This window comes from Nestor notabilis, unplaced genomic scaffold (genome assembly GCF_000696875.1).
Source record: "Nestor notabilis isolate BGI_N333 unplaced genomic scaffold, ASM69687v1 scaffold1571, whole genome shotgun sequence".
Classification (NCBI taxonomy): Eukaryota; Metazoa; Chordata; class Aves; order Psittaciformes; family Psittacidae; genus Nestor; species Nestor notabilis.
Window position 1 is genome coordinate 24,014 of NW_009913158.1, and position 16,334 is coordinate 40,347.

Here is a 16,334-nt window from a genome sequence, read left to right on the forward strand (position 1 = left end):
ACATAACTGTTTCTCTGCAGGCTGCTTGCAGTTGGAAAGAGCAGCAGTGAAACAATGAAACCTCACCAAGGACTCACCCTTCCACATCACCACAGAGCAGGGAATATGAAGAACCATGTCAAACCATGGAGAAACACTCTGCTCTCTCTACGTGGCTGTGCAAAGGTGCCTACGTAGCTGGCGCATCGTACAGCTGGAAAACCCCGTGGTTGCATGAAATGACCATTTCTTATCACATACTTTTAAATTCAGCAATACTCACTTTGTCACACAGGTCCCAGATTCTTGCTGTTCCATCATTACTGGCAGAGATAAATATGTCTTTTGAGGGGTGAGTTGCTAAGCCCCAGATTTCTCCTTCCATGTGACAGTCAATCAACAAGTTTGAAGCAGCATTTTTTTCCCCTACTTCAAGAATTTCTCCGTCTTTTGTTCCCACTAGAATTTTCCCCTGTTTGTAGGTGAAAAAAAGCATGAGAGATGTTACCAGTGTAACAGACAGAACAGATCATAGCAGTGAACACCAGTGTATTGCAGAAGTATTTGTGGTAACTCATCCTCATTTATACAGCTTGTTCATGCAGCATCTTAAAAGCAGGAGAGTAAATCACGGCCCCTTTCACATCTTGGGATCTGATACCATGTTCTGGTGCTACTGTTGAGTGGCTGTGGTGGATTTGCACCTTGTCTTTAAGGATTTTACTTCAGATCAGAGTGTTTACATACAAGGTGGCAAAGAGTGATTCTCATACCTTTGGGGTAACAATATAATATTAGGCAATAATAACAGGCGTTTAGGCTCAGTTAGACTGTTGAAGAGCACCTTGCATCTTACTTTAGCCACTCTATCATGGTCTGAACTGCAAATACATGGAAAAGGCATCAACAGATACAGTTTGAAATTGGTCAATGGCTACTTGATTAGAAACAAAACGTTCCTCAGTGGTGGTGTTACCAAAGAGCATGTCAAATTCCTGAGACTTGATTTATGAAGTTAAATAGAGACGATTTCATGTGGCGTTAGGTTGGACAGGTACCCATCTTATGAAATAATGCTCCTGCATCATCACACACTCACAACATTTACAAGTGCTATTTAAGTATGTGCAAAAGTGACTTTAGCATGTAAATTACTCAGTTAATTCTGTGGTTTTCCACTTTACCAAAACCTAAAGTCAACTAGTAATTCTCAGCAGTAACTTGTTCTATTTGTGACTTTAGGAAAAAAACAAAGGTAGGATCCACTCTGCCCAAGTGAAGCACCCAAACTGTGCCCATGTTTCATGGGAAGCAGACCTTGTTAAGTAGGTACCCAAGTTCCTCTTTGAAAAGAACGGTGGGACACAAGGTCCTGCCCTGGTGGAATATGTCCCTACACTTCCTTGCTGACTGTAAAGGCAGGCCCCAAGTGTCAGAAACGCGATCCTCATGCAGCTTAAAACCCTTCCTGAACTCAGGAAGACGTGTAAGGACACACACTGGGTAGTCAGGCAAAGCCTCCTCCCATAACTTCACAGAAGCCTTCTCCACCGCGAACAACGCGCAGGGGTGCTGCTCACTCACTTTGCCTCTGCAGACGGAGCGCACGCACTCGATGAGCTGGCCTGTCTCTAGCTGGAACGCTCGGCACCGCTTCATCTCCTGGTCCCACAGCTTTACAGCTCCTCCTTCTTTGGTGCTGAAAGGAAGGGTGGTGTGTTACCCACATCTCCTTCTGCACAGGCTACAACAAAGCCCATATGGAAACCCCACCCATATTTTTCTGATTAAATTATAAGACATACATTGAATCACCTTCTACTGCATATAAGGAGGCTGGAGCACCTCCTGTACAAAGACAGGCTGAGAAAGTTGGGGCTGTTCAACCTGGAGAAGAGAAGCTGCGTGGAGACCTCAGAGCAGCTTCCAGTGTCTGAAGGGGGCTACAAGGGTGCTGGAGAGGGACCTTCATCAGGGACTGTAGGGACAGGACAAGGGGTGATGGGTTCAAACTGAAACAGGGGAGATTTAGGTTGGATATAAGGAAAAAATTCTTCATGGTGAGAGTGGTGAGGGCCTGGCACAGGGTGCCCAAGGAAGTTGTGAGTGCCCCATCCCTGGCAGTGTTCAAGGCCAGGTTGGACACAGGGGCTTGGAGCAACCTGCTCTGGTGGAAGGTGTCCCTGCCCGTGGCAGGGGTTGGAACTAGATCAGCTTTAAGGTCCCTTCAACACAAACCATTCCATGATTCTATAAAGACACCTCACTATTGTGCAATGGAAAGCAAATAATGTAAATGCCACCACACTTCATGTTTTAAAAAGCATCATGTCTAATTTGTGAAAACCAAATTGTTCTCTTGTCACTTAATCTCAAATCTCTGTCTCCAAGACACGCTTGGCAAATTTGTTACTTCAAGTAAATGAAAGAATTTACTCATCAGCATCTCCGCTGGGAGATGTTGTCTGTAACTTGCCAGAATCAAAAAATTAAGGAAAACCCACTTCTGCCAGGCTGGCAGGAGCTTATGCAGGTGTTCACAGCAATCACTAGTTTGAGGTTCAGTACATCCTTTGTGCATAACGTGCATTACTGTGACCCTTGAGTATCCTACTTTTTAGTCCTTTACTAAGACACCTGGGCACATTACATCAAATTCAGATTGAAGCTGCTACAGTACAGATGCCATTTATCCCTGGGAAGCACTGTGTATGTCGAGGGTATTGGGTAAACTAAAACCAAAATAAGACAGAGAAAAGCTGTGCACTGTAGGGAGGTTTTATATCTTACGGTCTCTCCTTCCCTCCTGTAACGATAAGTCCGTCTCGAAGGGTCGTGTACATTGTGAACACTGGCCCAGTGTGAGCTTTTGCCACAAGCCTGACCAGAAAATGGTCCTTCCACACGTAGACATCTCCATTTATGGCACCAGTAAAGGTAAGGTTATTCTGCAAAAAAAAGCAGCAATATCTGTGATATGATAAATACCTCAGCAGCTTTGTTCAGCTTCAGTTAAAGCTCTTTTAGCTACCAAATTTCCTGAGGAAAGTCAACTGTGCAATGACTGTAGGAATGGAAACAATCTGCACCTGCAGAATGAGTTTAATGAGTTTAATGACTGCACTCTAAGGGTGTTTCTTTGGGGTGTTATAAATCATGTGTGTGGAACACATTCACCTCGTGCATCTATCTCCATCTCTCACATTTATATACTTCTTTTGCTGTGCACATGCTGTGCCATGGCCCCACTGGTGAGATGGGCAGCAGGTTACCACTGCTGAACTCCAAGTGATGCTGCTTTCTTCTCTGAGTATGTGTCAGGGTGAATCCCACTACAGGTGACTGGCAAGCAGGATCTTCCAGGGATTGACAATGAAGTGTATAAACTTAACTGCGGAACTAACTCAACCTGATAACTGCTTTATGCACCACAGCAATGGCATAATTCCTCATAAAAGGAAGCCAGTGAGATTCAATCACACATATCTGAGGAAGAAGAAAGCACCCTGGATGAATGACATATTCTAGTCAAGTCGAGTTCATTTGCTGGTTTTGAAAAGTACAGACAAGCAATTTGCTTGTTCTGACATTACATTCTTCTTTTTTAAAATCCCTTTTGGGATCTTTAGTGTCCATTACATTACTCCTATTTTGTACTGGAGTAATTCCACAGAAGAGCAATAAATCTTTGGTTTGGAGCATTTTTTGACAACACAGTCACTTTTTTGGGCATAAAGATGAGGATTTGGGAGCCTAATTTTATAGTCCTGCATTTCTCACACTAGCACTATTGTCCAGGGTGGGTAATTAGGAGCAAGGGGTTTCTTTGAATTGGTGATTTGTGTACTTTATGCCCTGCCTATGCAAAGGTAATTTCTGTAGGGTTTCTGGATGAAGCAGAAGCTATTTCAGACCTTAGTTAGGATCATGGTAACGCTGCTTTTTCACTGATAATATGTACTGTTTTCACACACAATGAAATCTAAAGCACAGTGCAAGGTTCCCTAATGATCATACTGGAGAGCAGAATATACTGGAACCATTAGTGGGATCACCAGCACATGTTGTACCAAATAGTGTTGACAGAAAAAAGGGTAGCAGAGCCTACCCACACGATAACATCACATTCTTCTAAGTTAACCAGTGAAGCAGTACATAACTAGCAAAGGAAAGACAGAAAAGCCATGGCAGCAGAGAAACCAGACCCTGCTTAGAAAACTTCCTTGAGGATGTAAAGGTGTGCAAGTTTGGAATGAAAAGTTTAACTATAAGCAAGAGCTCCATGGTCTTGCACTGTGTGTGCTGCATAAGGTTTCCACAAAGCAAACTGGCACTTGCAGTTTTAAAGACAATGTATGATAAAAGTCTGTAGCAAGTAATTTGAACTCACTGCTCCGAAGGCCACAGAAAGCATGGTTTGCATTTTGGCATCTTCCATGGAACCAATGACTCCTTTCTTATAAAGCAAAGCACTGCCAGCTAATGTCCAGAACTTCATGTGTTTTACCCCAACAGACACAAACTGGGTGTCTGAGTCTGGGCGGAACTCTACCACGAATATCCTCTCCAGGTGTCCTCCCCTGCTGGCCACTTTAGCCCCTGTTTTAATTAGGAAAGGATAAAATAAAGTTAAATTTACCTGCAAAGTTAAGCTCTGGTATGATTTTATAACATCAATTGACGTGGTATTGGACTAGAGAACTGTGTCCCAGATGCTGAAAGCTAAGCACGTCCCCACATAGTGTATCAAACATCTTAATTCATGCAACCTGTAAGGTCCCTGGATGACAGCTTTAGGAAGCTCACATTTAGTACTTCACAGCATGATTTGTCACCTTGATCAGTGAAATAACACCTCAGAAATTTGGCATATCATCAATGAGTTCCCATCTGGTGAAACGCACAGGGACACTTCTAAGGAGCTGGGACACTTTCCCTCTCCTCTCCCCCATTTCCAAAGATGATAATTCCTTTCTGGAAATGACTTCCCAAGGCCTATCCACAGAGTAGAATTTCAAGTTCAAGTATTTTAGGAAGAAGAAGAAAATACTTCCCTTAATTTCATAGAATGTTATATTAAACAACATTATTTCCTTAACCTACTTTTATTTATAATAGACATTTAAAACTGGTTTTCTTGTTCATATTATCTAGCACTTTTCCATCTCCTTTAACTGGTTTTGTGACTTAGGGAGCCATGATGCTCGGACTAATCTATTCTCTGGAATACCCATCTATTCCCAAGACTTGAAAGGAAAAGCAAGTAACTGTACACAGTTCTATCAGGGTGAAGGAAGAGGGTTTTTCCAGAGTTACCTTCTTGCCACCTCCACACTGTGATAGTATGTTCTGGATCAACTCCCACGGAAACCAGAAGTTTGCCAGTTGCACTGAAGTTAACGTAGTTGACCCCTTTGGTGTGGAAGCAGCGCAGCATTGAAATCGTTTGCTTACTCATAGCATCCCATACATGAATTGTGGGAGTTGTTCCTATATGTGCAAAAAGATGTGTTAAAAGAGAATTAATTCAGCATCTGGAAAGCTTCAGTGCAAAAGAGGCATCTTTCAAGAACACTTAACCTAAACAGACACTTGGAAGTTGTGGGGGTTTGTTTTAAGATTAACACTACCCAAACCAAAAAATAACCGTAATAGCTTGCAAAACACAGGGGGAATCATTGTATTTCATGAAGTAAGACAGGTCTAAAAGAACAACATAACATTTATGAAGAGCCTCATGCAAAAGAAACTGTAGATGTTTCATTTGTATCCGCGGTTCACACAGATACAACGAGGAAACATGAGACTTTAACAGAACTCTGCTGAATAAACCCACAAACAAATCAGCCTTACCTGGGAATTCTGTCATATCACCTGCATTGTGAGAGCAATGGCAAATGAGAAGCACCAAGGGAAAACAATAGGTGAAGTAAGTCATGTTTCTAATGCTGAAGTGCCAGCATCAGCACCAGAAGGAAAAACAAAATTAAAAGTTTGAAAATGGATATGGATTAAATCAACAAAGCAAATAAGCAGGAATATTGTTGAACTTCTTTGGGTATATTGGCTTTTATACACAAATATCGCAACAATATTTAGTACTTTGAGTTGTAAAAGAAATGCTAAAGACATGCAGCTTTTAAAAACTATTACATTTCAAAGTGGAACGACTCCATGGCCATACAGAATCTCAACCACTATCAGAAGCACTGGTTTCATGGGCTCTTGCTGACAGACTAAGAGAGGGGCTGTAACAGTCACCTCTTCCCTGTATTTTTAACCCAGTATTTTGAACAGAAGCTCTGACAAGACACAGATTTTTGTGTTCACTCAACATCCAGATTGAAGTGACAGCCCTGAGTGCAGGTGGCAAAGCTGGTTTGTCAAGGTGCCATTTTCCTGCCCCCTCTGAAGTTATTCATTACAGAAGGTGCAGACTTAAGTCTCCTTCTGGGATGAGATGAATTTGAATGACACCCTTCTTTTTCATGCACTTAATTATATTAAGGTGGTTTAAATGAAAGGCAACAGATCTTGCTACTGGGACAAATATCCTGCATTTCCCACACAACGCTTACTCCTGCAAAATGTACTAGGGAATCTAAGAGGACTCTGTGTGTAAATACTAAGCACATAAATATATAGGGTTTCGCAAGAGGCTGCGTACATGTGCCATAACTCCCACTGAGATTTCACACTGTTCCTTTCCTTTTCTGTATAGTTTCTGTGATTCTGCTTAGGAAATTTTGATAGTTTTATTGTCACTGCTAAGCATTTTACTGCTAAACACTGCCTTGGATATAGGAAGGAAAGGAAATTCTGTAAATCATATGATTACAGATTAGCTAGATGATAGTGCAGTTTATCAAAGTTTGCTTTCTGAAATATGATATAATGATATAATCCTACAATTAACTCTAAAATCCAACCACTCACAATCAGAGATGAAACTGAAACCACAGGAAAATCCTGACGCTTGATTACCTCTTTACAATCAAAGAGAAAGTCTGAGGACAGTAGCACAGTCATGTCCTGGTAAAACTCCAACACAGAAAAGCCCAAAATAAATCAGTGCCCCTGATGATTTGTGAGTAAAACATTGCTATATGGAGAGTCACCTACCGATCTGGCTGGTAGCCACAATGTTTTTATACTTTGGGTGCTGATTCACAGTTAGGCAGAGAATGTCATCAGTATGCTCCAGGTAGAAACTCTGACTACCTAATAAAATTCAAACATGGTTTTAATCACAACAGTATTGAAGGAAGAGCCACCACTGAAGCAAAGAATACTTGGCCTGTCACTACACTCATGCTGTGCTCTCCAGGGATGGATGAGGGTGGAGCAGTAACTATGTCTGCAGCTGCTCTGCTCTTCCTCCCAGGCACCATTAACTAATGCACTATGAACGTAACCATTAACGCATGGGTATGTATAGAAAAACAGTATTTGGTAAAGTAGCTATGTCCAGGGTACCAGGAATTGGCCCAAGAATCATCCTGTACCAACCTGTAACTGCAAGGAAAAGCCAAACTGGCAAATGCAGGGTCCCAGTTCCCCAGTATAACCAAAGCAAAGTGGAGAGCAAAGCCCTGTGAAGTCTGAGCTTTGCACTGTCCTCCCATGGGCAAGGGCCCAAATGGAGCAAGATGGGACTGAGCTTTCCAGCTCCGTGGGTCAGAGGCCGTGCTAGGACCAGAGTCCCTAAAGGCCACCAGATGTGACAGCTTTTCTTCTTCTGCCCCTTCTTGGCAGCAGGCTTTCAATCAGAAATGTTTTACTTGTAAAGCATTTTTTACCTCCAAGTATTGTTTCAAGTTGAAACAATACTTACCAGTAGAAAGATTTTACCAAATCAGTAGAAAGAATTACCAGATCTTACCAGTGGAAAGATTTTGGACTATGCCTGCTGCAGCTGTGTGGAAAATAATATCAGCACCATCATTCAGGTAATGGAGGTTGTTGCGACAATCGAATCCTCTGTATCCAAAAACATGGTCTAAAGCCAGCTCCTGGTCAAGTAAAAGGAAAAGAAAGAGGAAGAGTGAAATGAAAGAAGGAACAAGGAGATGACAGAGTTTAGATCACATAAGCACAGTTCTAAAGTAATCACACGAGCTACAGATACCTTGTAGAGGCAATACACTAATTAAACAATAGTTTATCAGTTAACCCTGTTCTTTTACTCACTTATTGGGGCATGACATTCTCACAGACTATCTACAATGCTTTAATGGTCAACTAAGGCACTGCATTTATATTACTATTTCTTTAATAATTCATCTGGCTGCTGTAAATTTCCCTTCAGAATATATACAATTTACAAAACAGATCCAAATCTGCTAATCTGCCCATCACAGTTTGATCTCTATATAGGGTATCTTTGCAAGCATCTTTAATTCTGCTTTAAGAGTCTTCAAAAATCATGCCCATAAACTACCACATTTTAACAGACCAAATTCTGACCTTAAAGGCCTTGTAAGAAGCGAAGGCTTTACAATTAAAACATTAATCAGAGGTATAATTTCAGTGTACTTATTAGTAACTACCAAGGAAACTTCCTCCAGAAAACAGTGGTGGTTAATGGGTTGTTGTTAAAGTTGCTTTTGTAGCCCAGAAGACACTTAATGAACCTGTCCCAAACACAATCACAGCTTACTTGGCACAGTTCAAATGACAGAGGCAGCCCAAGCAAGTGTTGCAAACTCTCCGCATAGAACACAGAATATTCCTTGTTCAGCATATAGTGTGGAAATTCAAAAAGGTTGTTTGGGGGAAAAGGTGTGTTCCAAAGTAACCAAGCAAATTTCATCATGCAAAATCCTGCATGTGATTTTTCATGTGTGAAAGTGCAGCTTCTAACTATTTCCTGTGGGGTGATACAGTGAGTATGGGCTCTGCTGTGGAGGCACATACACTTGGGCTCTACCTGCCTTCAACTTGAGAGATGGATGGTGGGTTTGAAGAGCTTTCTATTATAGGTAAGCTTTAACACCCTGAATCTGAGTTTCTTTCTGACAGAGGTTGCTGTCTATCATATCTCCTGGTGTTTGAAAGCACTTCCTAGAATTTGCTTTCTTTTCCATATATGACTTTAGCTGCCCTCAAAACAGAGATGAACTTCCCCCAGCACTTCTAAAGCAAATGCAAAAGTATAAAGCCTGACCTCAACCAGTTTCTTTTTTTTGTTGATATTGTTCTTTTGCAGTTTCTCGGGTTGAGGAGCAGCTCTGCTAACTGGTGGCCTGAAACAGTTACAAAAGATGACAATCAGCAAGTTTGAAAGCAAAATAAAACCTCCAAAACCACAGCATGTGTTTTGTATGGCAACAAGAAATGGCCAATTGCAACTCCATGAGCTTAATGCTTAGCTGTTTTTAGGGTTAACCAGCAAACCGACTACAACCATATGCATGTTGATGGGAAGAGCAGAAATAACACTGATTTTTGTGGGTGAGTGGCAGAACACCTCGTGCCATTTTCTAAAAACCCCATGATTTAACCCATGGGAAATTCCTTGAATACTAAATGACAGGAAATTGTTGCTTTCAGAAACGAGCTAAAAGATTTTCTGCAGCTGGCAGTTGACCTTTCCCAACATTACTGCTTCTGAGAAACCCCATCACAAAACCTTGAGAGGACTTTATGAAAACCTGCTCCAAAATCATATTAAAGATGAAATGATTAGATTTTGAAATGTACAAGTCATTCATCCGTGTGAAGTTAACAGAGATTGAGGCCAGCAAAGCACTTTTATAGAATTATAGTTGCTAGAAGTAGCTAAAAAGACAAATGTGGAACACAGACTGAAACAAAATTTGATCTGTGCAAATGACCTTAAAGACAGACAACTTGTGCTGCTACTGTTTGTCCTTCTGAGGAAGAAAGAAGAGGCACAGACCCAAGAGGAGAAGCAGGAGCTCAGCCTCTAGAAGTTCATGACCTTACAAAATCAAAGGCCTGCTCCACTGCAGATGAGCACTGTAAATTAAGTGTAATGATCCTCCCTTTCTGTTAACAGATATTCATGAGGGTTAATTCTAACCCTGTCAGCAGCAGAACAGAGCCAGAAGAGTTGCACTGGGTTACTGGAGAAATTAGCCCACAGAAATCTGGCCCAAATTCTTACCATGTTTGGTCATGTTTTACTTAGAAAATAGGTCTTGGGTAGAAGCGATGATGGCAAAAGAATAAAACCAGATATTATGGTTAAATGCTTCTCCAAAACATCACTTGATGGCTGCTGTGAATAACACAAACCCCACCTCACCACATGCCTTTAAACTCCAATTGCAGGTTCTGGAGACAGGGTTAAAAAATAGTGGAGCTCTGTAAGTGAAAAGCTCTCCATTTATTCAATAAACATTCCAATTTGGAAAACATTTCCACAGTTGAAGATTTCAAAAAGGTGTGAACTCAATATCCATTATATATGCTGTGAAAATTAATTTGTTCTTGTCCTTATGCTTCTATTCCCATTAATTCACTTTTTGCAAAAGGTAATTGCAAAAGAACTAAATCCCTTTTGCTTAGAGGGAGCTGCTTTTTCTGGAATTGTGGTTTTCTATGGAAGGTATTAAAGGCAACAACTGACAAAATGCACAGTTAGAGCACTTACTGCTACACAGCTAGAATACTTATTGCAGGAGTAAGCAGCGTGAAAATCTGAGCTCTCAATAAGACAGAACTAAGCTGGAGGTGAACAAACTAACCCACTTCTCAAGCAAACAAACAAACTCACTAAGTACTAGCAAAATACATGAGCAGGTGATCTTGTGACATTAGAAGAGTGAAAGAGTTACCTTGATCCCCTTGTAAGCAGCAAATAAAGCCAAGTAAGAAACTTAATACAGTTTAGGTGTACTTCTGACCACTTTACTCATGCACAAGCACTTTCAGAGTTGATCAGTCATTCCTCTGTGGCACAAACCATGCTGTTCAAGCATGCCAGCAAGAACTAAAACAGAAATTAAAGAGTGCACCAGTCCGCAAATTCGGAAACATCATCCCTGGGTATGCTCTGAACTAAAGATCCTACGGGATCTAGGGAAAAAGGAAGCTACGTCCATGCTTCCTGCACACTATATACTGAAGGAGAATGTGATTCCATGTCTCTGTTTTCAGGTGCCTGACAGGATGGAAACTGGTAGGAACTTAACAGCCTCATAAGCACAGTTGAGAATGTCACACAATGGATGCTTGTTTTCTCTCCCAGTTCAGCCTGTGATTTCGCCTCGTCATTGTTCCTTGGGAGGCCAACTTGCTCATGGGGACAGCTTGTACTTTTTTGTTCATAGGGAAACAAGTACCTTTATTTTCTCTGAAAGTGGTCAATCAAGTCACATTACATAAGTGGTGGTGGCAACCGGACCGAATAGCAGTGCACTCACCAGAGGAGGGGGCAGGAAACTATTATAAGACTTAAGACTCTTACAAAGTGAAATCATTATTTCATTGCAGCCCAGATTTACTAGGGCCTTGCTTATGAAGGTAATAAATCATTTTCTTCTATGCTTCCTGCTCTTATTTCTGTTTTAGTGTAACTTTAAAACAAATCATTTGTACATTTCTTTACCTAGGAACATAGTTAAAGTTTATGACAAGAGCAAGCCAAGATTATGAAAGCAGGAGAACACTACGCTGTGACATGCTTGATCATAACTGTTGTAAGCATGAGATTTCATTTGGAAACATACACATACACACGTATACTTTGCTATAACTTTTCACAGTACACACCACCAGCATGTTGTGTGCAGTCATATATACATATACATGTATATATACACACAGGTATGCGTTCGCTGCCTTATCATCTTAATAAAACAAATGTAAAGCAACATCAAATGTTTAACAGTTTAAGAAGTCATTTCAATTTTAACAAGTCTGAGACTGCACCTAGTTGATTTTGGTACAGAAGATGGCAGTGTCAAGACAAGAAACTGGCACTGTAGCAAATTGACCTATGCAATCTGCATTGTACATTGACAGCAATCTGTGCTTTCTCTGTGTTAGTACTTACTTGACAATTCCCTGCCTCCAAAGGAAAGCAAGTTAAAACATAATACAAGCATTAACGGTTTCTTTCCAGTCATTTAAAATAAATGTGTTTATATTACATTATGGGGTGAATGAGTTCCAGGAAAGATAAGACACAGTCAGACATTAGAGGGCTTTCAGTTCTTTAGATACTGTGAATACAGCAAATAAAATTCCTGTTACTAACGATTATCCCAACAATATGCTTGCACAAGTATGCAGGGGTTTAAATCAGCAAGCTAACTCAGATTTACACTGGCAAACATCACTCACTGTCTTCATGCCGAAAGGTGAAAGAGACAACTTATTCCCTTGCACCTAAGCAAGAAGGTGACCTGAAACGGCCAAGACTCATGAGTAGGAAGAGGAGCCTAAATCATAGGTAGGGTGAAGAAGCAGCACCAGGACAGAGAGTAACAGATAGACACAGTGAGAGCTGGGTCAGGGGAAGAGGGAATGGGGTTTCAGAAGAGTGAAGCAACTTGAGGGAGAAAACAGATGTGATCTTAGGGAACAGAGACAGAGTAAGGGGAGGAAAAAAGTCAGATCCATTTAGACAGAAAATAAATGAGAAAAAGACAGACCAAAATTGTTATGATAAATTCTATGGGACAGGGACAACCAGTTCATGTTTTTAGAGCACATGGCATAACTGCTCTCTGATGAGAGACTCCGTCTGCATCAGTAATAAACTGGCAAGAACACAAACATTCTGTTCTGAGGCCAATGGGAAACAGAATGGGATCTTCAGAGACAGTGCTGCATGAAAGTGACAGTGAGGTTTGGAGCAGGGACAGATGGACACTGAGAAGGTGATGGGCTGGGCTCGGCAGAAATGGGTAGAGAAGAAGCTGAAGACAGTCCAAATGGGAAACTAAGGTGTGAATTTAGATGGCTGCTACCTGGAGAGGGAACATACTTGGATGCTACACAAAACCAAGCACGACTGCTCCCAGGAAGAGAAAGCAAAGTGCAAAGCGAGGTAAGAGGAGCCACTACTGGCAGTTTGTTTGGGCAACAGAACAAAAAACCCCAAGTTTAAAAAAAACTACATACTCTCCATTTCAGAGAAAATGCAACAGCAGCTTTTCAAAGTACCCTTCTGCTAAGGGACAGGAGGGGGACTCCCAAGTGCCCTAAAACTGCTGCAGAACTGGAGTTCTAAGAGGGGGTTAAAAGATTTTGTGAATTTTAAATCCTTGGATTTTCCCATCCCAACATAGATATGAGTTAAATGTCCACTTTTCCCTGCTGTTACTTTACATTTTGTGGATAGCACAAGGCAGCCAAAAAGAACAGTATTCAATATGAAAATACCCCATTCTCATACAGTGCGTCAAAGCAAAGCTGGAACAAAACTAGAGGGAAACATCAATTGTAATCCAAATTGTTTTTCAAGGGGGTAGCACTGAAAAAGCTTTAGCATGGGTACAAATATTGATGATTTCACATGTATGCTGATGCATTCTTTAAAATAACCAAAAAACCCAGCAGGTGTTACAGAGCACATGGGGGTGCAGCCACTGCTGTTTTGCAGGGGAAGTTAAGGCATTGCGTTTGCATGTCATTCTAGTTCAGTCCCCAAATGTGAAACAAGCAGGAAAGCAGATTAGTAAGGAAGGTAATCACTTCTGAAGGAGATCTGAAGGCCCTTATTTTTAACAAGTTTATTGTTCTAAGCATCTTGGAAAGCTGTTGATCTACACAACTGTTGCTGGCCCTGTTGCACAGAGGGCTGCCATACCTAACACACTGGATACAGGGCTGCCTGGAGATTCCCTCAGCCTCAACTGCCCAAGGCAGCTTCAAGGGACACACTGAAACCTGCTATAGGCAAAACCTGTCTGCCTTGGAGCTAAAAAGGTTTTGACCACATCAGGTAATAAGACTGCAGGAGAATTATTTCCATGTACTACCAAGGCATCAGAATCAACCCAACTTCAGCATATTCAGAAGGTCTTTCTTCTTCCTTAGGCTTCTCTCAGGGTTTGTGGTCGTGTTTGAGGGGAAGAGTCTTTTTCCATCTACTTTTTTATTCTTTCCATAATCTCTGACATGTTTTGAAGCTGTGCTTACTGTGTAAGTAAAAATATTCAACCAATAGTATATAGTGAAATTTTTGGGCTGGAAGTAAAACGTAATAGGCAGATCCTTCCCCTGCATAACAAAACGTAGCAGAAAGCAAACTTTTTCAATCCATCCTGGACTACAACCTACACAACAACCTTCAAAAAAAGTTGAATATTTCACATCAATCTCAGTGCAGAGAGTGCTCAGGTTCAGAGAGAGAAATGTTGGTGACATGTTGTGCCTTGGGTCAGTATTGGCATCCCTCAATTCCACACCCCCAGATGAAGAGGACCTTTGGGCCAGCTTTGTGCTGACCTGTGGGAGATGCCAGGCTGACCCTGAGTTCAATAGGTTGGCAGGGACTGTAAAAATACCACTCACAATGTGTTCAAGCCTTGGGGACAACTGTGCTGAAACCAGCATGCTGCCAGATATGTTTAGGATGCATTAACTTGACATAGGGCTGTTGAGAAAGTAAAAGGGAATATGCCAAAGGATGCTGCTCATGCTCAAATGGGAGGTTTCTGTTGGAATAAGCCTGATGTTATTTTCTCCACCCCAGAGATGTGTTTTCCCAGATACATTTGAACAGTTCCCTCCTACACATGAATACAAAGCAGATTCACATTCAAAGCTTTACACTGCACCCACAGAAGTGTACATGTAAAAGTGTATGAGCAAATTTTGTAACCATATGTCTAATAATTCAGTTTATGGTACAAAGGTCTGAACTCACCACTTGTGAGGGCTACTTTGGAAGCCTGTATAATTCAGTTCATGTTGTTTTAAAGGAATAAATAACCAAAAGAGTGATGTTTCAAGAGAGAAGATCCAAGTTCTTAACCTTCTTTAATCTCTCCCCTTTATCAGAGCATATGATTACAAATGATGCATAGTAACACACTGGGGAACAGGCTCTGAGACAGACAGCTCGTGGAGAGAGAGAAAGAAACCAGAAAACTAGACAAACATGCCAATGTTGCTTTTTGTTTTCTACATATTCAATCTGCTTCAAAGGGTTTTCCACCACCAGGTACATTACAAGAGTTTTCAGTTTATGTAGAGTCATGCAAACCAAACTAACTGGAAGCTGCAAACATAGGATATGTGTTAGCAGTTAGTAGAATGCAAATGCAAATGCATTTTTGCCTCTTGTATTAGTAACATAAATCTAGTCTTCACACAGCTTGTTTTACTTCTTATCATATAAAGTCTTTGCCAGTTAAACCAGTCCCAGTTCAGAAGTTATCCCTTTGCTGAAGTGAAGCTGAATTCCTACATCACACAGCAGAGCTTACAATTGTCCTGGATTGCCTGGGACAGCCCCACCAGTGACCAAGGGGTCCCGTGGTGTGGGAGCACTGCTTCTGGAGCTCCCACACCGTGAGACTGCTCCTGCAGCACCTCCCATGGGCACCCCACTTCTGAACCACACAGGCAGAGCAAAGAGGATGACAATCAGAGGAGCAAAATGGAAGAGAAAAGTAAGGATGTGTGGGGAGGGCAGGAGGACAGACATGGAGAGGGAGAAGAAGAAAAACAAGAAGGTCAGGGAGAGAAGAGAGAAACAACAATTCATTAATTACTTAACTGAATGTGGCAAATACACCTACAAGACATTCTAGAACTGTTCCCCAGCATCACCTTTCCTGCTATTTTTCCATTCTAAAGCTATAGCTGCTGCTGGAGAGAGTAAATCTCAGGTTCCCCCCCCAAAAAAAACCCCACACTCTGATTTATTTCAAGTCCTGCAAGTAAAACCCATAATGTAACTTCTCCATTCCTCCACGATGTTTGCAGAATCACTGTTATTTTCATCATGTGAATAAATGAGACAGGAAAAGTACATTTAATAAAGGGCTTTGATTTGCTTTTCATAGAATGGATTGGGTTGGAAAGGACCTTAAGACCATCTAGTTCCAACCCCCCCTGCCATGGGCAGGGACACCTCACACTAAACCATGTCGCCAAGGCCAACCTGGCCTTAAACACAGCCAGGGTTGGAGCATTCACAACTTCCTTGGGCAACCCATTCCAGTGCCTCACCACCCTCACTGTGAAGAACTTCTTCCTTAGATCTAACCTAAAGTTCCCCTGTTTAAGTTTAAAGCCATTACCCCTTGTCCTGCCACTAGAGTCCCTAATGAAGAGTCCCTCCCCAACCTCCTTGTAGCTCCCTTCAGACACTGGAAGCTGCTCTGAGGTCTCCAGCAGCTTCTCTTCTCCAGGCTGAACAGCCCCAACTT

General features: G+C 41.6%; 1 protein-coding gene across 1 annotated transcript in view; it reads right to left on the reverse strand.

The window, feature by feature from the left end:
* The window catches only part of EML6 (echinoderm microtubule associated protein like 6), a 45,008-nt gene that overhangs the window by 6,411 nt on the left and 22,263 nt on the right, over positions 1 to 16,334 (reverse strand). The window contains exons 14-23 of the mRNA XM_010022986.1: positions 12,002 to 12,016; positions 10,782 to 10,790; positions 9,146 to 9,224; positions 7,862 to 7,991; positions 7,102 to 7,200; positions 5,296 to 5,469; positions 4,370 to 4,578; positions 2,770 to 2,927; positions 1,564 to 1,678; positions 263 to 451 (exon numbers count right to left, since the gene is read on the reverse strand). Coding sequence (XP_010021288.1) covers positions 263 to 451; positions 1,564 to 1,678; positions 2,770 to 2,927; positions 4,370 to 4,578; positions 5,296 to 5,469; positions 7,102 to 7,200; positions 7,862 to 7,991; positions 9,146 to 9,224; positions 10,782 to 10,790; positions 12,002 to 12,016 — 1,177 coding nt within the window. The remainder of the gene's footprint in view (positions 1 to 262; positions 452 to 1,563; positions 1,679 to 2,769; positions 2,928 to 4,369; positions 4,579 to 5,295; positions 5,470 to 7,101; positions 7,201 to 7,861; positions 7,992 to 9,145; positions 9,225 to 10,781; positions 10,791 to 12,001; positions 12,017 to 16,334) is intronic.